We start from the raw sequence: 20,273 nt of genomic DNA, 5'->3' as shown, positions 1-20,273 counted from the left end.
TTGGGGAACTTAATTTATTTTTATGTAGTCAAATTAGTCTCTTTTCTTGTGGCATCTGGAATTAGAAAGGAGTAGGTTGCGTTTTGATGGAACTTCTTTGAACCTTTGCTGCCTTATAATCCACTTGGATTTTCTCGCCCCTTTTGAGCAGCTTCGTCTGAATTCTAATGGTTTCTCATTCAACTGTTACAGAAATGAAATGATTTTTCTCTTATGGAAGACACTGCTGTGTGGTGATCTGGGCCTTATCTCATTGGTTACTAACCAGGAGCCTAACTAACACAGTATGAATTTTGTCACTTAGGAAGTTGATTATTGTATTTGATTAGGTGGAGACACTCCAGAAATGCTCCTGTTCAAAAAGTACAGGGAGAACTTGAACAGAATTAGTTAAAACTGAGAATGGAAATGGACACTAGTGTTGATTTTTAAAAATGTTATTTTAAGGAAAGGCTCTGCTACAGATCGCTGTGTGTGGATAAGGGTGGTGGGCGTGCTGGTGAGGAGGGAGTGCTCTGGGTTTGAAGCACGTCCTGGGTGGGATGGAAGGTTAATCATGCTTAGTAAATGTGGATGTGTTCTCTGGATGTGTCCACACAGTGCGTTCGCATGTTTTCTTTATTTATTGTTCAGTAAGGGACACATCTCTCAACCTTGTGGGTGTTCTTGATCTCATGGGGGCTTCCTTGGTAGGGTCCTTGTCAGCACCTTGGGGTGATGGCCTCTGGCCTGTGACAGGACATTCCTGAACATGAGATTTTTTTCCGGGGTGGTCTCAACCTCTGTTTCTACATTGGGACCGCCTCCCTGGTCCTTCCCCGGCATCTTAGGCCTGGTCACTTGGGATGAGGCAAGGGAGGGGAGGAGGCATCTCTGCCCTTCTCACTGCGTACCCACGTGTGTCAGCCCTGTCTTTCCCTCTCTCCCCGCCCGTGGACACACATTCTCAGTTCTCAGGGGTATGTACCTGGTGCACACGGTAGCAAAGGTAGCTCCCTTTCTGAAGGGCTGCAGACTGTATTCCAAAGTGCTCGCACCAGCTTTAACATTTTACATACCCACCAGAAGTGTGTGCGGGCTCCTGTTCCACGTCCCCGACACCTGTTGTCACCTGTTGTCTGCCTCCTGATGACTGCCCAGAGGTATCTCGTTGTGGTTTCCGTTTGTGTTTTCCGGATGACTCATAGTGTTGAGCATCTTTGCATGTGCTTATTAGTTATTTGTATGTCTTCTTTAGAGAAATTTCTATTCAATGTCTTTGCCTTTTTAAAAATTGCTTTCTTTTTATTGTTGAATTGTAAGAGTTCTTTTTAAATATAAATATTATACCCTTGTCAGAAAATTTGTAGATATTTTCTTTTGCTCCATGAGTTGTCTTTTTATTTTCTCAAGAGATGATGGGTTTTTTGTTTTTTTAATTTTTAAAAAAATGTTTATTTTTTGAGAGAGAGAGAGCAAGCCAGGGAGGGGCGGAGAGAGAGGCGAGAGAAGTCCCAAGCAGGCTCTGTACTTTCAGCACAGAGCCCAGTGCGGGGCTTGAACTCAAGAACTGTGAGATTATGACCTGAGCCAAAACCAAGAGTCAGACGCTTAACCGACTGAGCCCCCAGGCGCCCCAAGAGATGATGTTTTTTGAAGCACAAAAATCTTTATAAAGTCTAGACTGTATTGTCTGTTTATTTTTGGTTGTGCATGCACACCTAAGAAACTGTTGCCTGATCCATGGTGTGGATATTTACGTTTTTATTTCGTTCTGAGAGTTTTATGGTTTTAGCTCCTACATAGAGGTTTTTGATTCATTTAGAGTTCATGTTCGTAGAAGGCAGGAGGGAGTGCTCTGACTTCATTCTTTTGCATGTAGACATCCCTGTCACCGTCCTGTTTATTGAAAAGACTTTTCTTTTCCCCATCGAATTGCCTTGGCACCCTTGTTTAAAATCAACTGACTGTAAAGCTTATGGGTTTATTACTGAATTTTAAATTTTATTCCAATGATCTGTATGTCTGTTTTTATGCCACTACCACAGTTTTGGTTATTGGATCTTCGTAGTACGTTTTGAAATTTTTTGTTCCTTTTTTCCTCCATGACTGCTTTCTTTTGTGTTAGAGATTTTCTAGTGTAGTATTTTAATTACCTTACCTTTTATTAAACTGTATTTTGGGGATTATTGTCTTATTGTTTTCTCTGGATTACAGTCAATATAGACTTAACTTCAATGTGTATGCAGAATTGGGTTAAAAAAATTTTTTTTAATGTTTATTTATTTTTGAGAGATAGAGACAGAGCATGACCAGGGAAGGGGCAGAGAGAGGAGGAGACAGAATTGGAAGCAGGCTCCAGGCTCCGAGCTGTCAGCACAGAGCCCGATGCGAGGCTTGAACTCATGAACCGTGAGATCATGACCTGAGCTGAAGTCAGATGCTCAACCGACTGAGCCACCCAGGCGCCCCCAGAATTTGGTTTTATATGGTAATTTCTGTTCTCTGCTACTTTGTGTTGCAGCCCTTTTTTTTTTAAGTTTATTTTTTTATTTTGAGAGAGAAAGCGTGTGTATGAGCAGGGGAGGGGCGGGGGGGGGGGCGGGGAGAGAATCCCAGGCGGCCTTCACACTGTCAGTGCAGAGCCTGACACAGGGCTTGATCTCACAAAATGTGAGATCATGACCTGAGCTGAAATTAAGAGTTGGATGCTTAACTGACTGAACACCCCGCCCCCCGCCCCCGCCCCAGTACAGCAAGCACCCTGTGGTACAGTTCTTTTAAATCAAATAGGAGAGAAGAAGAGTTAACAAACGAAAGGCACACTTACGCTGTCTTCTGTATTTCCCTTTACCAGCACTCTATTTGTTCATGTGGATTCAAATTACTGTTTAGTGTCCTTTTATTTCAGCTTGAAGACGGCTAGTGTTTCTTGCAGGGCCTGTGCAAGGAAAGATGAGCCTGTTAAGTGAATTCCCTCAGGATTTTTGTTTGTTTACTCTGAGAATGTCTTAATTTCTCCTTCATTTTTGCAGGATAGTGTTGCTGGGTATAGAATTCCTGGTTGACACTACTTCCCTTCACCCTTTGAGTACTCCCTCCCACCACCTTCTAACCTGGTTTCTGGCGGCGGACCAGCTGGTGCACCTGCTGAGGAGCATGCCTGGTGTTGAGTGGCTTCACATCCTGCTTTCAAGATTCTCTCTCTGGCTCATTCTCTCTCTGGCTCTGGCTTTCTTGACAGTTTGATCTGGATGCGTCTAGGTCTTGGTCTCTCTGGATTTATACTACTTGGAGTTCATTGAGCTTCTTGAATGTGGGTTTTCAGCCATGTTTCATATATTCTTTCTACTCTTTTTCTCTTTCCTTCTGGGGCTCCATTATGCACGTTGTGGCATGCTTCTTGCCATCCCCCCGGTCTCTGAAGCTCTGTTCAGTTTTTCATTGTTTCCTTTCTGTTCCTCAGACTGACTACTTTCATTTGACCTATCTTCAAATTTTCCAGTTCTTTCTTCTGGCTGCTGTAATTGGCTTCTGAGACCCTCTAGTAGATTTTTTTGCTTCAGTTCTTTTTCCCCCAGTTACTTTTGAATTCCAGAATTTGTATTTGGTTCTTTTAAAAAAGTAACATATATTTCTTTATTGATTTTCTTAAGAGATACTGTTCCTGTACTTTCCTTTAGTTATTTATACATGGTTTTCTTTAGCTCTTTGAGTGTATTTACCATAGTTGATTTATAGACTTTCTACTAAGTTCATGTCTGGACTTCCTCAGGAATAGATTTTGCTTGTTTTTGTACATTGTGTATGGGCTGTCTTTGTTTTTTGTGAGTCTTACAATTTTTTTTGTTGAAAATTGGGCGTTTTAACTAACAATGTGGTAATTCTGGAACTCAGACTCTCCTTTTCTCCATGGTTTGTTGCTGTTGGTACTTGATGGAGTTCTTGTTTGATGACTTCTTTTCTTTTCTTTTCTCTTTTTTTTTTCTTTTCTTTCTCTCTTTCTCTCTGTCTCTCACTCTCTATTTCTCTCTCTCTCTCTCTCTTCTCTGTCTTTCTGTCTTTTTAAGAGAAAGAGAGAGAGAGAGCCCAGGAGCAGGGGAGGGGCACAGAGGGAGAGAGAATCTTAAGCAGGCTCCATGCCCAGTGCAGAGCCTGACGTGGGCTCGATCTCACAACCGTGAGATGATGACGTGAACTGAAATTGAGAGTCAGATGCTTAACTGACTGAGCCACCCAAGTTGCCCCTGATGACTTTTCTGAACTAATTTTCTAAAGTGTGTATTCTTTATCATGTGTGGCCAGTGAAGTCTTTATTGGTGAGCTTAGTGATCAGCAAATGATTGGACAGACTTATTTATTTATTTTTTTTACATTTATTTATTTTTGAGAAACAGAGTGAGACAAAGCGTGAGCGGGGGAGGGGCAGAGAGAGAAGGAGACACAGAATCTGAAGCAGGCTCCAAGCTCTGAGCAAGTGGTCAGCACAGGGTCTGATGCGGGGCTTGAACCCGCAAACTGTGAGATCATGACCTGCGCCAAAGTCAGACGCTCAACCAACTGAGCCACCCAGGTGTCCCGATTGGACAGACTTTCTTAAACACCTAGAACCAGTGAATCTTTCTTCCATGGAGCTCCATGTACATATCGGGGCATGCCTTTAACACTTAGCCTCGCAGTTGAAAAGTCAGCCATAGCCTCCATTTCCTGCTCATGCAGAGTCTCAAAGTCAGCTGGTGGTGAGGGGTTAGGGCCTCACCTAAGGATTTTTCCTAAGCTTGCACACGGCCTGCACATTCACGTGGCCCAGATGTTCAAAACCTCCATGAACATTGTATTCCCCAGCGTTTTTTTGTTTGCCTCAGCTGTTATCCACTATTGCAGTCCGCAGTGAAATTAAAATACTTGCCTCTAATTGTTTGCAGCAAACACTCTCTGGGGAAAAGGCTTTTCTGAGTCCATTCAAAACCAGCCTAACACGTGGGATCTTCCAGGGAACTGTCACACAGGACAGGTACTCACAGTTCTTTAGGAATGGAGTTTTGAAGGAGCCCCAGCCCCTTTCTGCTGTCTCAGGTGTGCCAGGCTGTGCTGGGAGCGCAGGTTACCAAGGGACTGAAGAGTGAGAATGGGTCTAGGTTAAGTTAGAAGGTCACAAAGCTTGTGTTGCTTGCATAAATGCTCTGGATTCCTGCAAACCTTTGGTTAGTTTCCAAAGTTCGGAAAAAGTACATATTGACAGTTTTCACTAGTGTTCTTGTTGCTTTTTTGGAAGAAAGCTTTTTCAGGGTTTTACTCCATTATTTTCTGTTTCGGATCAGGAAATTTCTTGTGTAGCTTCTTGTTTTCCTGGTGTGTTTCTTGCTTTCTTTTTCTTGTAAAAAATAGTATGCTTTCATCATAACCTCAGAGCCACCCAGACTCTCTGGTACAGTGTATTGTCTAGAAACCACTTTCCTGAGGTCCTTTCACCTCTCATTCCAACCTGGGCCGATTGTGTTTGAGTTCTGTACAGCTCCCATCCAGGAGCTTCCTTTCACCACACTTCTAGATGAAATTCAGTATGTTTGGGATCTCTGTTGCACCTTCCTCTTCCCCCTCCCCCAGTTCTAGTAAGATATAATTGACATATAATGCTGTTATTAGCTCGGGTGTATAGAGTACTGATTTGAAGTCCGTATGTATCATGGGATGATCACCATGGCAGGTTTGGTGGCCTCCTTCGCCGTACGTAGTTACGGTTTTGTGTGTGTGTGTGAGGAGTGTTTCAGTTCTGCTGCCTTAGCAACCTGCGCACACGCGACAGGGATGTGAGCTGCAGTCACCAAGCTGTACAGGAGATCTTCCTCTGGTTTAATTTTCTTCTCATTTTGCTGTGGTTTAGCCTCAAGGAACTTTCTCAAGATACGTTATAAATCCAGAGATCTTGAATGTTTTAAAATGTAGTTATTTTAAACCTCTGCTTATTCCCTGGTTTGGGTATGAATAGAAATCTAACTTCACGAAAATTCTCCACTTGGAAGATGGAAGGCATGGCCTGCCTGTGCTTCTGCATCCAGTGTAACTGATTCTAGAGATCTTCCGTTCAGGTTCTTTGTGAGTAAACTTTTTTTCCCTGGGGAACTTTCGGGGCCTTAAACAGCTGAGGTTATGAAACCACGAGTTTGCGTGAGTCATCTTTCATTCGTTCTGTGTAGCCCTCAGTGGGTTTTTTGTCAGAAGGCACGTTTTCCTTCAACTCTGGAGCGTTGTCCCGTGGCTGCTGTGGTTTATGGCATGCCACACTGACCGCCTGATGCATCTTGTCTCTCCCTTGATGCTTTCCAGCCTTGCTGTTGGGAGTTTTATTTTAGCCTCTGTGTGTTTAGTATGTGTGAGCGTTCTGTTCTCCTGTTTCTTTTTGCTTCCACACTCCTCTCATCTCTCTGAGGGTGTGTATTGGAAATATTTTGGAATTTCCTTTCTTCCTAATTAGTTCTGTAGTCTTTGTGTTCCATGCTGCAGATTTTCCTTCAGGATGCAATTCTGAGTTCCCTGGTTGTTTTTTATTTAAAAACCTATTTTCCACATTCTTTAGGGTAGGGGATGGTGTTGATGATTTTCCCCATATCGGTCTGGGGTCTGCTCCTCTCCCACCTAGGAGGGCTGAGGGGCTGGCCACCCACACGGCCCCCACACACTGCCCGTCACACTGCTGACCAGGGTGTTTGGGATGGCGCCCCGCGCTGGTCTGGGCCACGGTGTGTTCTGTCCTTTCTGATGAGTCCTCCCCAGCACAGCCGTCCCCGGGCTGACCCTGACTCTGAGCTGCTTGGCGTCTGCCCTCCCTGCCTGCCGACTGCCAGCCGGAAGCCCCAGGTGGCCACGGCCCCCAGGTGCAGACCAGTCTTTTGTCCCTGCTCCACACTGTCTGTCCCCATGCTCGTGCTGGTCTCCCTGGAGCTGCTGGAAGCTTGTCTGTGCTGGTCTCCCACCTCCTCCCTTGTGCCGTCTGGCCTTTTCCTCTTTGTGCTTTGTTTCTGTGGGTCGCAGAGGCTGGGACATGCTCACCCCTCCCAGAGTGACATCTCGAACTGTCCTTTCTGGGTCCCCTCGGTGCTTTGGCCCATCCCCTGTTGTGCAAGACCAGCAGCGTGAGCAGCTTGCCCGAATTTGGAGATTATGGTTATGTAACGCCGGCTGGGAGGATTTTATTAAAGCGAGCTTGCTTCTGGGGTGCCTCCACTGCACCCCAGGTTCATGGTCAAGGACATCTGACGGGCCAGTGATTGGATCCCCCAGGAGTGTGCCAGGTGCTGGGTAACGCCCGGTTGTACCCGTGTCTTCACGGAGCCGGCCGAGTCGACAGTAAACCCTCCCAGAGGTTAGGTGAGGGGCAGCCGTGCCCACAGGATGCCACCCAGCCTGTGTGTGGACACGTGTGGGCAGTGGCTCACCCGTCCCCAGGCGCGGCCTGGAATTCTCCTTGTCTCTGAAAGCCAAAGTTAATGGAACGGCATCTTGCCAGGGGCCATCTTCCACCTGAGGGTACTTCACGTTAGGTTACGGCAGTTAGGTTACAGCAGCCAAGCCTGAATATCTATCTGTGACTCTCAGAGTTTGTTTTCAACACTTTACGTTTAATGAGCACTTGTGGGGTCACATGGCGGCGGGGGCGGCGAAGGGGGGGCGAGGGGGGGCGGGTGTCGCCTCCACACAGAATCGGATGGAGCCCACCCTTAGGAAGGCCTGGGTTCCCACCTCCAGTGTCCCTTCACCTGATGCATTCTTCAGGTGCGGTCACAAAAAGACTTTGCATTATAGACACAGATTTCAGAGTTTGAAAAGGGACAGGACTGGTTTGCTCTCCTCGTCCAGTTCGTGATCTGATGAACCTCCAGGGGTTTGGGAGCACTGGGTGCTGGCCAGCGAGGTGGGTGCCTCTCTGCTCGGTGCAGCCTCAGCAGCTCCTGGAAGAGGGCATGTGGGGGGGCTCTGCGCCCCCTGCCAGACGGCGGGATGGGAGAGGGAGGCACACCCCAGCTGCGCCACCCACGCCTGCCTGCCGCGTGGGGCTCGGTCCCCTGATGGAGCAGGGGCTTTGGTGGGAAGCCAGTGGTTTTCCCCATGTCATCGTTGTGCACGTGGAAACAGAATTTGCAGTACATTTACTTGAAGGAGATTGATGCGCAGGCCTCCTCAGGTGTCCCTTGGTTGGGACGATGGTCTTCGTCCAGCTGCCTGCTGCTCCCAGGTAGTCATGTGTCGTGTTCTGGTCTGCACCCGGCTCCTGCTTTGGAGTGTGCTGCGCACCCATCAGGGTGCCAGGTGACTCCCTTCTCCTCGGTTCCAGGTCTCGGTGGCCCTGAGCAGCAGCTCCATCCGGGTGGCCGTGCTGGAGGAAGCTGGGGAGCACGTCCTCATGGAAGGGAAGTTCACCCACAAAGTCAATACTGAGAGCTCCCTCTGGAGCCTGGAGCCTGGGAAGTGCGTTCTGGTGAGTGTGGGCATCCATGCTGGGCGGCGGGAAGGAGTGGGGGCTGGGGGCAGGGGGGGTTCCTGCGGTCTAGGGCGCCGCTCAGGGCGCCTTTGCTGGCCTCGGCCCTACAGGCCCCCACCACTTGGCACTCTGAAGTGGAGCCACGTTAACATGAGACCCACGGTGGTCCGTCCTCGGGTGCACGTGGTGGCTGCACTCGGTGAGCATGGAGGGGCTCCTGGCAGGGTCATCCCTGCACGGCAGAGCTCGCTTGGATGTGACCCCCGGTCCCAGAGGCTCCCGCTTGCCAGGTCCTGGGTCATGTCGGAGGCAGAGTCAAGTAAGGTGAGGATTGAGAGGCAGGTTGAATTTCCAGGATGCTGCACCAGAGGACGCAGAGCACAGTCGGACCGCTTGTTGGACAGCGGGGGTCTCATTGAGCCACTCGGGGCTGCAGAGCCCCAGCAGGAGCTTCAGTGCCCTGTTTACTGGAACCTTCCATGGCTCTGCCCCCTCTTCAGGGTCTTGGCCTGGTCAGTGGGTGCTGCCCAGCGGGACCTCATATGGCACAGGGTGCCTCACCAGACAGGAAGATACCAGGTTTTTGGACAAAACCTGAGGGTTTTAAAGGCACGTTCTTCACGTGTGCCAGAAAGGAAGGAAAGAAGAAAGCAAAAAAATGTGTGTTTCGGTTTTATGAAGATCTGCATCTCCGTGGAATGGGTGCCAGCGGGCCAGCCTGTCTGTGGGGACTGTCAGGGCCGTGGGGTGGAGAGGGGTCTGTCAGTGCTGGGCTGCTGGAGTTCCTTGGCACACGGGGCCCCTGCACGTGACGAGGACAACGGGTCGCAGAGCATAGGCCCCTCCACATGACAAGGACACCAGGTCGCAGAGCACAGGCCCCTCCGCATGACGACACCGGGTCACAGAGCACAGGCATGTCTGCTTGGCCCTTGTTCTGAACCTAGCTTTGCACGTCCTTGTCCTTGCGAGGCTTCTCTCCGTGAGACCGCCTCCCTCTCGTCACCCTGGGGCTCAGCCCTTCTGGCCGTCAGGCTGTGCCTCCCACCCCCCCCCCAAAGCCCATCCCTGCACCCGGCCATGTGGGCGGCGGTGTCTCCAGCTCCTCTCATTTGCAAAATACCTTCACGATGACGGCCTTACTTCCCACGGTCGTGGGAGGCACAGTCAGGGTCTCTTTGCCCCCTGCCCCGTGACAGCCGCTGGCAGCTCCTGTGGCACAGGTGGAGTTGTGAGGCTGGAACCCGTGGACAAGGGGTGCAGCGGCTCCAGAGCAGTGCCCAGGGTGAGTCCTGGTGGTACCGTTGCTGTGCTCCCCGGAGGAGCATGGCTGGGAAGCCCTCACCATGCAGTCTGTCTGCCCTGACACTTCCTCTGGGATGCACGAAACCATGTCCGTACAAGGACAGGCTGGCCTCACAGCCACTGTGACCGGTGTACCTGACATCACTGCTGTGGAAACATGCTGCTCATGACTCGGTAGTGCGTCTCGTAATGGCTTTGCTTGGCAGAGGTGACTTTGACGTCCTTGTGGCCATGTTGTCTCTGTTTTGTGCGCATGTGCCTAAGCGGGGTTGTGGCCGGGCCGGAGTGCGATTCATCGTCCCGGCTGCCACTTGTAAGCACACAGGGGGCTGGGCTCTCGGAGTGGCCTGGTAACACAGTAAACTCTCTGGAAGCTTGCTTTCTGGACCCGGACCCTGCACCTGGAAGTGGCTCACCCGAGCTGAAGCCCGCCTGTTCCCTCCCTGTCGGCCTTCCCGCTGCAGGACGCCCAGGACGGGGCCGGGAGGAGTGCCTGTGGCCGGTTGGAGGCCTTCCTGTGGTCGCCCTCGCCATCCCGGAGCTGGTGCACTTGTTGCTGCCAGGAACGCGGCTTTGAGGAGTTTTCCCTGTGGACCTCCTGCCAGCAGGGTCCATGTGGAAACCCTGGATCCCCGGGTGCCGGACAGGTCCCTCCCCACTGTCTCCAGAGTGCTTGGCTGTCTGTGCTGGAGCCACGTGTGTGCGGGCCTCACCGCCTGCCTGCCTGTCCCCAAGCTCACTCTTCAGCCTGGCCCTAGCATGGCCGACGTGTCCTGCCCATGGGATGCAGTCTTTCCCCCGTGTCTCCTCGCTCCCGACCACAGGCCGTAGTCTGGGTTTGATAGTTCATCTGTCGGTGATGTTTGGGGTCATGCATCTGAGATGATATGGTGGCTCAGCTGTTCTGACACGTGAAGGCCCTGCTTGTGTTTGCTGCTGGGAACAAGCCCGTGTCGCTCGGGCATCGGGGGCAGACGGCAGGGCTGGTGGGGCCCCTCCTCTGCTCAGCATTGCCTGGCGTTGGGAACCTCATCAGCCATGGGAGCTCGGTTCCTCACCCTCGAGATGAGGCCGAGAGCCGTGGTCGGTCACTCTCGACATGTGGGCCGCTAAGGAATATGGTCCAGGGCCCCTCTCCTGAGGGCTGCAGAGGGCCCCACATGCCCTGGTGTCCTCACCAGAGCCTGGAACCTGCACGTGCTACCTCGCGGGAGACGAGAGGGAAGTGTGAGACAGAGGAGGATGCGCAAACCAGTAGTAACATGAAGACAGGCGGAGACTGGGGCCACAGCCCATCCCTGGACCCCTCAGGAGGGGCCGGCTGGCCTCACCCGGAGAGGGCAAGTGTCCCCCACTGCCCTGGGGCAGTGGCACAGGCCTCGGGTGTGTGTCCATGACGGCCTCACAGAGCAGGTGGGCACCCCAGGACTGCCTTCACCTCAACAGAGTCCTTGGTCCGCGCCCCTGACCTCCTGACAGTCGAGGCCGCCTGCTTCCCAGCCACCCCCTCGCCCGAGTGGTTGCTTTCGGAGCAGGCAGGGGCGGCAGCTAAAACCGGATGACAGCTCTTGCCTCCCTCCCTCCCACACTCGAGAATGCCTCTCAGGCAAGAGACGTGAAGTCAGCGCCTCCCCCGACCGTTCTGTCCCAGAACCGCCCGGCACACTGTCCTCGGTTCCCCTCCAGGTGGTGCTGGTGGCTCGGTGCCCGGGGGCCGGGGGCCGGGGGCAGGGGGAGGGTCTGGGGGTGGAGGGTTGAGATGCACCCCAGGCGGGGGTGGTCCGTCAGCTGACCCTCTAGCCATTCAGGTTGGCTCAGCAGGTGCAGGGTGTTCTGGGGCCCGTGTCTGCTCAGGGGACACGGGGGTGAGCATGTGTACATGCTGTGCCTCCGCGTGCTTGGATGACTGACTTAGGTCCTTAAGTTCAGTTCTCAGAAGCAGAGTCGCAGGCTGACTGTGGTCCTTGGCCGTTTGCCAGGGGCTCCCCCCCTGCGCTGTTTCTGTGGTGACCTGGGTCCCTGTGTGTCCTCTGCTGGTCCCCCTGCACTCCTTTCTCTCTCTCTCTCCCTCTGCTGGTGGGGATGTGGGTTTCTCAGGAAGGGCCTTCCCGTTGCTGTTTTCTCGCTGGTGGCCACCAGTGTCACAGAGCGCGTATCCTTCTTCCTCCCAAATGCAGGTTAAATAACGTTAGCATTTTGGTGTATGCCGGAAGCCTGAAAACCAGTTGCCAGAATGAAATGCAGGCCCTTGGCTTTCAGCACTCTCATCTCCCGGGGTCCTGGGAGTTTCTTGGGACAGTCAGCACCTTGGCACCACCGCAGGTGTCCCTGAGCCCCAGCAGGGAGTGGGGGCGGGGGGCCAGGGCAGTAGGGATGTGCTGACAGGACCGGTGGGCCGTGCTCCCAGGGGACCCAGATACCGTCCCTCTATCCCGCAGAGACCCCGCTCAGCACCACCTGGCCGCCCTGTGCTTTCAGCACGTGGGTCCTCCCACCTCCCCCACACCTGCACCACACACTGTGGCCCTGTCCTGTTTGGCCCACATGGTGCTTTGATTTGTAAACTTAAAAAACTTGTGGACAACATGGAACACCAGGAGATTGCCCATCATGGCACCCCCTCCAGCAGGTTCTAGATGTGGATCCCGTCCCTCATGGTGCGCCTCCGGCAGGTTCTGGAAGGTTCTGGATGCGGATCCCCATCCCCTCACAGAAGTGCCTGCAGAGGGCAGCTTCCTGTCATCTGTCCTGGGCTTGACACGCCTCCGCGGAGCCCCTGTCCACAGCTTTCATGGATGCCTCCCCAGCCTGCACTGTCCAGAGGGCACCTCAGCAGGCACTTGGCCGCCTGCTTGGACACGGCTCTGCCATGGAGGGGGGTGGGGGAGGCAGAGGTGGTGACTCACCCGCACAGGTTGTGGGCGTTATGGGTTCGTTCATGTGGAGCTTGAAGTTTCTGTGAGGACATTTCAGGAAGCTGGTTCTGGGTCTGGGACCCAGTCTGTACAGGATCCTGGAGGGAGGCCAGGTAAGGGGGGGCATGTTACCAGGTGGCAGTGAGCTCGCTGGCCTGTCAAGCCAGGAGACTGAATACCAGCGTAGTTGGGGACGGGAGTGAGTGGGGGCCTTTGAAACACTGGGCGTCCAGGAGGAAGCTGTCGTGGAGGAGGAGGCCCCTGCCACCAGTGTGGGGAAGATGGGGTCAAGGAGGAATGCACAGAGCATGTGGCTGCATGATGTCTGTGCCTAAACGGGGGACATGCTGGGAAGGGCACAGCGTCCCCTTTGCTGTGTCCTGTTGGGGACGCTTCTCTGAGTTTAATCAGGAGGAAACACCAGACAAACCCCGAATGAAGAATGGTCTTTAGGAGAGGCCGTGGAATGTTCCAGTTGAGTGGGGACAGGACCCCAGCGCACATCCCGTGCTGGAGGGAAGGTGAGCTGCGGTTCTAGTAGAGGAAGGAGGCCCTTATGGAAATATCAGGGGTCAAGGGTCAAGGTGGTTCAGAAAAAAATCCTGGAGTTTGCTGTGTGTTACGCATGTCCTTAAACAGAGAGGGTTCGTGTGCAGACTTGTGATGATAAAGCATGTTGCTGGGAGGTCCGGGGAAAAGCGTATGGATGTGTTTGGAATTAATTGCAAGTAAAATGTTCAAAAAACCACGATGGCAGAGAAACTCGAGAACAGGTGCTCGCACCCTCGGTCGTCAAGGACTCGTGACCCGGAGCTGCTGGCTGTGTGGCTGTGTGTTTGTCGGGGCTCAGGACGTACCCCCAGACCATGTCTCCACAAACCTGATTTTTAGGGAAGTAACAATGTTACAGTGAAAAATCAAAACCCCATGTTAAGCCATCAGGCTCCTTTAGACCCAGGGCTTCGAGCTCTGTTCCAAGGGCGTCTCCTCGGCGCTGTCTTGTTTTGGCCACTGCAACGTGGATGTACCTCAAGGACACCATGCTGAGTGCAAGAGGCGGGGGCACTGAAGGACACGTGACGTGTTTCAGGGCCGGGAGGAGGGGCTGCTTGCGGGCACAGGGCTCCTTTTGAGGTGGTGACCCCGTTGCGGAACCGGATACAGGTGGAGGTTGTACAACACTGTATATGCACTGACACAGACTCGTCGACTTTAGTTTTTTGAAGTTTATTTATTTATTTATTTATTTATTTATTTAGAGAGAGAGAGAGAGAATGAGTGGGGGAGGGACAGAGAGAGGGAGAGAGAGAGAATCCCAAGCAGGCGGCACACTACCAGTGCAGAGCCCAGCGTGGGGCTCCACCCGGTGACCCTGGCATCATGGCCTGAGCTGAAGTCAAGAGTTGGACGCTCAACCAACGGCCACTCAGGCGCCTCCTGTGAGCTTCACCTCAAAAAGAATTTTTTTAAAGGTGGTGTTGGGATTGTCTTGGTTTTTGTTGGGTTTGCAAAGGGCCCGGGAGTGCTTGCCGTGTGGACCCAAGATGCGCGGGCAGTGCAGCCCACTGGGTTCCTTGTGTGCAGCATCAGCCCATCCTATCCCCAGGCTGCACGGGGCCTGGTCGTGCGTGCACACCTGCCCAGACACCCTGCGTGTGGTTCGTGGTTTGGGTGAGAAGGGCCAGCGGCGGAGCCTGGGGCAGGGCAGGGCTGGCCCCTGGAGCGGCAGCCTCCAGGTTGTCTGCAGAGACCCCAGCCAGGGTGACAGCGGAGGGAACACAGAATGAGCCTGGAGGGCCTCTGTTTCCCGAGATGGATCAGCACCTTGGTCATCTCTCCAGGAACAATGAAGATGGAGTACGCTTCCACTCGGGAGGTTTTCATTGCTTTGGAAGGAACACAGATTTGCACCTCAGTGAAGATTCTCAGTGTTGGGGCCTTGGCCGGGTCGGGTCCCCAGGCCCAAACTGAGGAGCAGAGTCCGTAAGAAGCCAGCTGAACGGAGCATCTGGAAACAAAATCCACCCCACACGCAGACCACGGCATTGGCGGGGAGAAGTCCTTCCTCTGCTGGACTGGCAGGCGGGGGCGCTCAGAGCCCCACGCCCCCTGGGACAGTCGGTGCGGAAGGGGGGAGGCTTATTTCTGTTGTGCCGACATTGATGCCACACTGTCACCGTGCTGTGATCCTCTCACTTGTGGCCCGCCCTGTATCCGTGCCCACAGCCCGAATCCTTCTCAGGGACCTCGCAAATGTCACTGGTGGGGACCAGGTCTGGGTTTGTGGTGTCATGATTGCTCTCCAGCCAGTAACCCTCTTCCCAGGGTGCTGCCCCGACACAGACCTGCTCTAGCTGCTGGCTGGTCACATCTGCTCTCTCTCCTGGCCCTTTGGGTCATGACGGGTTTCAGGCCATTGGATGGTAAATGGACAGTGTGAGGGAGAGTGGGCCGCCCACTTGTCAGTTCTTGGCCACCAGTCCCCAGGAGGTGTGCAGTCTGGGCCCTCCCTGTATGCAGTCCTGACATTGGCGTGTGCCGGGTGAGCCGGCAGGGCCGGGCCGAAGAATGTGGATAGAGGTTCCTGTTCGGGGTCCAGTGTATCCCTGGTGGTGCAGGGAGGCTGTGAGGGGGGCTGGGTGGGGTCCTGGGCTTCCGAGAGGACGTGGGGGGTGGGGCAAGCCCTGATCCCCCAGGCCCCGGACTGGTGCCCCGTCTCCCACACTGAGCCCCCTGCTCCCCGCCATGTGCCCCCTGACTGGTGCCCTCACACACACTGAGCCCTGTCCCCCCCACAGTGTGTCCCCTGACCGGTGCCCCCCACACACACTGAGCCCCACCCCCCCCATGTGCCCCCTGACCGATGCCCCCCCACACACACACACACACTGAGCCCGGTCCCCCCACATGTCCCCTGACCGGTGCCCCCACACACACTGAGCCCCGTCCCCCCCCATGTGCCCCCTGACCGGTGCCCCCACACACACTGAGCCCGGCCCCCCCCACGTGTCCCCTGACCAGTGCCCCACACACACTGAGCCCCGTCCCTCCCCATGTGCCCCCTGACCGGTGTGCCCCCCCCCCCACTGAGCCTGGCCCCCCCACGTGTCCCCTGACCGGTGCCCCATACACACTGAGCCCCGTTCCCCGCCCCCCCATGTGCCCCCTGACCGGTGCCCCACACACACATGCACTGAGCTCTGCACCCCCCTGCCCCCCCTGCTCCGTGTGCCCCAGGTGAGCCTGAACAAGGTGGGTGAGTACTGGTGGAGCGCAGTCCTGGAGGGTGAGGAGCACATCGACATCGACAAGATCAATAAAGAGCGTTCCATGGCCACGGTGGATGAGGAGGAGCACGCGGTGCTGGATAGGCTCACCTTTGACTACCACCAGAAGCTGCAAGGCAAGCCGCAGAGCCATGAGCTGGTAAGGGGGCGTGTGGGGGAGGGGCTGTGCTGGGCAGGGAAGATCCGGTGGGGGCTGGTGGCGTGGCGGGGCTGTCCCTGCCGTGGCATAGCTGGCTGTCTGCTGGGTCCTCGCAGGCCGCTCTAGCCCGGTTGCCTGGTCTCTGTCTGGCATGGGGCGCGTGTTCCACACCTGGACAGAGCCCAGGTGGTGGGGCCGTGACGGGCAGGTCCACACAGATGCGGTAACTCCACGTGTGACCCTAGCTCTCTCCCTCTCACAGGGCTCATGGGAGTCTGGCCAGGGGCCCCGTGAGGCCTCCTTCCAAGTCCTTTTGGAACAAATGTCAGAGGCCTGAGATGTCCGGTGGGCCGGCGGGAGGGGCCCCTTGTCCACAGAGGCCCACGCTGGGGGCAGAGAAGAGGGTGGGGTGGGTGCATTCATTCATTCCCAAGAGCGGAAGAAAGGGTCACCTTTGTCAGGTTACTGTTTGCTCCCCTTGTTGGGAACCAGGACCCCAGTGTGACGGGGACTGGACGGGTGAGGGGGTGTTGCTGGGCACCACAGCCACCCACCTCCTAGGGTTTGTTTTCTTTTTCCACGTGCGTCACACACAGGAGCCCCCCAGTGGCGTTGAGATTCGGAGGTGTCCTCTGCGTCCTGGGGCATTCACTGTGGTCCTGCCAATGTCGGGGGTCCACTGCTGGTGTGTCCCTTCTGCCTGCCCTGTCTTTATCCCCTCCTCCCCGTGCAGCCGGCTTTCCTGCGAGGGTCACTCGGAGCGCTGACTGCTCTATCCCGAGTGGGCTCCTGCCCCCAGTCTCCAAATCTTCTCTCAGCCGGGCTCCCTGATCACCAGGGCTCACAGGGCAGGAGGGGAGGCTCTCGGTACCTCTTGGGCCGAGTCTCTGGCTGTGACCATGGAGTTTGCGGGCAGGGGACTTGTCTTTGTGCGAGTTTAGCAGCCGGGCTAGTTTAGTCACGTGACGGTTGCCTGTGGCTGGCGGACGAAAGCTGTGTGGACGTGGACCCCGAGGGAGGGTCTAGGGTCGCTGCCTGGGAGGGGGCCGGGCGGGCGCTTAGGCCCAAGGGGGAGCAGGAGACCCTTGCTGACAGGCCCAAGGCCAGGCAGCCGACGGGGAAGTGTCTGAAGAGCTTTGAAGATGGCGCTGGCTCGTGGGATGAGCTCTGTGCCTGGAGTCGGAGGGGAGTCCAGACAGACTTGTGTGCTGGGCAGCGTGCTGGCCCCAGGGCACGAGCGATGCTTTCTGGGCACCTTCAGCAGGCACGAGGGAGCCAGGGGCCACGCGTGCCCCTCCCCCGGGTGAGACGCTAGTGAATGAGTGGCACAGGCTCTGCTGTCTGGGACGCGCCCGGGCTTGGTGGGGATTTGGGGAGGAGTGTGTGCAAACGAGGGCCATCCCTGCATGCGGCCATGGGGGAAGCACGGTGTGGGGGGGGGTAGGTTTGGGCCACAAGGAGAGCGCGAGGGCCGCAGGCGGGCTGTGCCGGGAGCAGGGGAGGCTCAGAGGTGCTGAAGCCGCGCACAGCTGTGGACAGCTCAACTGATGGCCTCTGGAGGAAAGCTGGTCCCTGGGAGAAGGGCGATGTGTGGGGCCAGAGATGCAGCAGGGCTCACTGGTGGCTCCCTGTGAGGGCCTGACCAGGGGCCCCGCGAGGCCTCCTTCCAAGTCCCTTTGGACTTGGGGCAGGGCTGGTGTGGGGAGTGGGCTCAGGGCCCACCCCGGAGACGCAGGGCCCATGCGAGTCATGTCCAGAGTGGAGTGAGTGTGACTGAGGAGAGGGCTTGAAAGGGGGTGGCAGGAGGGAGTTGGAGCTAAAGCAGTGGGTGGGGGGCCCGTCGTACCCACTCCGTGTCGGCTGGGGCTGGTGTCCAGGTCCCTGGTGCGAGTCTGATGTGCTCGCCCCTGTTCCACTGGGTTTAGCGACGGGGAAGAGTGGTCCCAGGCAGGACAGTCCCGCAGCCTCATTGGACGCCAGGGTTTCTCCCCCTGCCCTGTGTGTGGGGGCGTGAGCGTGGGGGCCTGCGGTCGCCCAGGCAGGTCCTCCCGTGGAGGAGGCCGAGTGAACACTGCTCTGGGCTGTGCGGCTAACCTCTGTGTCTGTTTTCTGTTTGTAGAAAGTCCATGAGATGCTGAAGAAGGGGTGGGACGCAGAAGGCTCTCCCTTCCGAGGCCAGCGGTTCGACCCAGCCATGTTCAACATCTCCCCGGGGGCCGTGCAGTTTTAGCGCCCTGGCACCCTTCTGCAGGGGCTCGCCGTCTGGTTGGCCCCTGCCAGCCTTTCTCTCAAGGGTGAACCCGTGGCTCCCAGCCCCGCATCTCCAGACTGTTCCGGAGCAGCGTGGGGTGAGCGGGCCGCTGGCCCCCCCCCTGCTCTCCTCTCGCTGCTGTGCGCGCTCTGCTTGCTTTCCCCGTGGGGGGGCGGGGGGGAGGTGCTGGACCAGCACCCCCAGGTGCAGGGGGCACGGGGTCCGAGCCTTGACCTGACTCTGGGCACACACGTGTGGTCTCGCTTGGCCTTTGTGTGTGTCCGCTGCCTGCTCAGACCCGTCGAGGAGCAGAGTGGGGTCTTGGTCGCCGCTTGGGGACGTGGGCCACAGGCACAGCAGGAACTGTCCTCTGATGTCCTCCTGTGGACCCGGTCCTTGTAAGAGAGCCGACTGGGCACCCTCGGGAGATCACAGAGACCACGATGCGGCAGCCCCTCCTCTTCCACTGAGCCCAGGGCCACTGCCACCTCTGCTCTGCCAGCCCCGTGGCCGTCGCTGTGGGCCACCCTCGTGGGCTCTGCCCTCGGGGCTGGGGAGAAGGACTCCTTCTGGGGGTGGTCCTTCAGGAGACCCCTCCTTTCACCTGAGTAGCTGGGAGCTGGCATGTCACAGTCGTGTGGGGACAGGTTTCTGGCTCAGGGTGGCCAGAAGTGGGTGGGGAACCCCTGAGTCTCCTGATCGACCAGGCCTCAGGTGGCTCTGGTGCCATCGAGGGCATCGCCAAGCTGCTGAGACCCCTCTTCAGGCCCCCCGGATTTGCACGCCTGTGTGCTGACATGCGCGTGTGGAAACTGTTGGTGAGGGTGTGCTACTTGGGAGATGGGGGGGGGGCCGTGGACTCTGTGGTCACGTGTCTTCCTTTGCCCGACTTTGTTTTCAGTGTTGCGTTTCTGCCCACCCTGCCTGCCGTGACCATATCCTATCTGCGTCTGGGAGCGGCCGGTGGGGCCAAGGCACCCGTCCACGTGGCTGCTGCTGGGCCACCCTTGCCCTTCCGTTGGGCGTCCTCTGCCCCTTGCTGCTGGCCTGGGCCCTGGAGCCCGTGCAGCCTACGTGTTTTCTCTCTTTAGACACGGCAGCCGCAGACCGGCCACTGAGCTCCGTCAGCGGAGGTCCGAGGAACCGCGGGGTGCCTGCCTGCGAAGTCCCCCTTCTCCAGTGTCTGTTTGCAATAAATCTGTATTTAAGCACTTCAGGGTCCCTGTGTGTCATTTGAGACGTTGTCTGTGTGTGTGTGGAGGTTTCTGGGACTCCAGCCACAAGGTCCTTGGCTCACGTCCACTGCAAACACCAAAGCGGAGAACGCCTCAGTGTCTCGTGAGCCAGGCCGGTCTCTGACCTGTGGTTTTTGGAAATCTGATGAATTTTGGATCAAGAGAAAAGGATTGTAGCTACAGGGCCCCCATCTGTCTGCGGCAGGTTCTGGAAACCCAGGGTGAGCACAGATCCCAAACTGTGGCCAGTGGACCCTCACGCCCACGTTGCTGTGCACTCTGTCGCGGGGGGGACCGCACTCAGTGGGCAGGGCTGGTGCTGTTTCCTGGTTTGCGATTTTTGAACCAATGGAGGGGGCACATGACCCTATTACGCACAGATGCCCAGGGCCAGAGATAACCCACCAGGGAGGAGTAGCCCCATCTTTCACGTTTGCCCCAAGGTGTGTGGGAGGGGGAACAGGGTCCGCGGTCTGTGTGGAAATGTGTCCATGGGGCCGTAGCTCTTGCACAAGGACATGTGTGCCCAGAAACGTCTGCCCCACGGGCAGGCCCAGCTGCTGCCTGTGAGTCCCCTGGACAGCAGGTTGGTGCTCATGTGGACATGGTGGGGACGCCACGCTCCTGTGTTGACGCTGTCACGGCTTCGGGGGTGGAGGTGTGGGGAGTTAACCTCTGTCACT

General features: G+C 55.8%; 1 protein-coding gene across 2 annotated transcripts in view; it reads left to right on the top strand.

Moving 5' to 3' along the window:
- NUDCD3 (NudC domain containing 3) overlaps positions 1-19,566 on the top strand; it is a 62,410-nt gene extending 42,844 nt beyond the window's left edge. The window contains exons 4-7 of one of the 2 annotated variants that reach the window (XM_049641171.1): positions 8,312-8,455; positions 15,916-16,104; positions 18,224-18,452; positions 19,447-19,566. In XM_049641171.1, coding sequence (XP_049497128.1) covers positions 8,312-8,455; positions 15,916-16,104; positions 18,224-18,334 — 444 coding nt within the window. In that variant the 3' untranslated portion in view covers positions 18,335-18,452; positions 19,447-19,566. The remainder of the gene's footprint in view (positions 1-8,311; positions 8,456-15,915; positions 16,105-18,223; positions 18,453-19,446) is intronic. The other variant, XM_049641172.1, reaches the window with a different exon arrangement.
- Positions 19,567-20,273: the final 707 nt, after the last annotated feature.

This window comes from Panthera uncia, chromosome A2 (assembly GCF_023721935.1).
Source record: "Panthera uncia isolate 11264 chromosome A2, Puncia_PCG_1.0, whole genome shotgun sequence".
NCBI lineage: Eukaryota > Metazoa > Chordata > Mammalia > Carnivora > Felidae > Panthera > Panthera uncia.
This window is presented reverse-complemented; position numbering and strand designations above follow the sequence as displayed.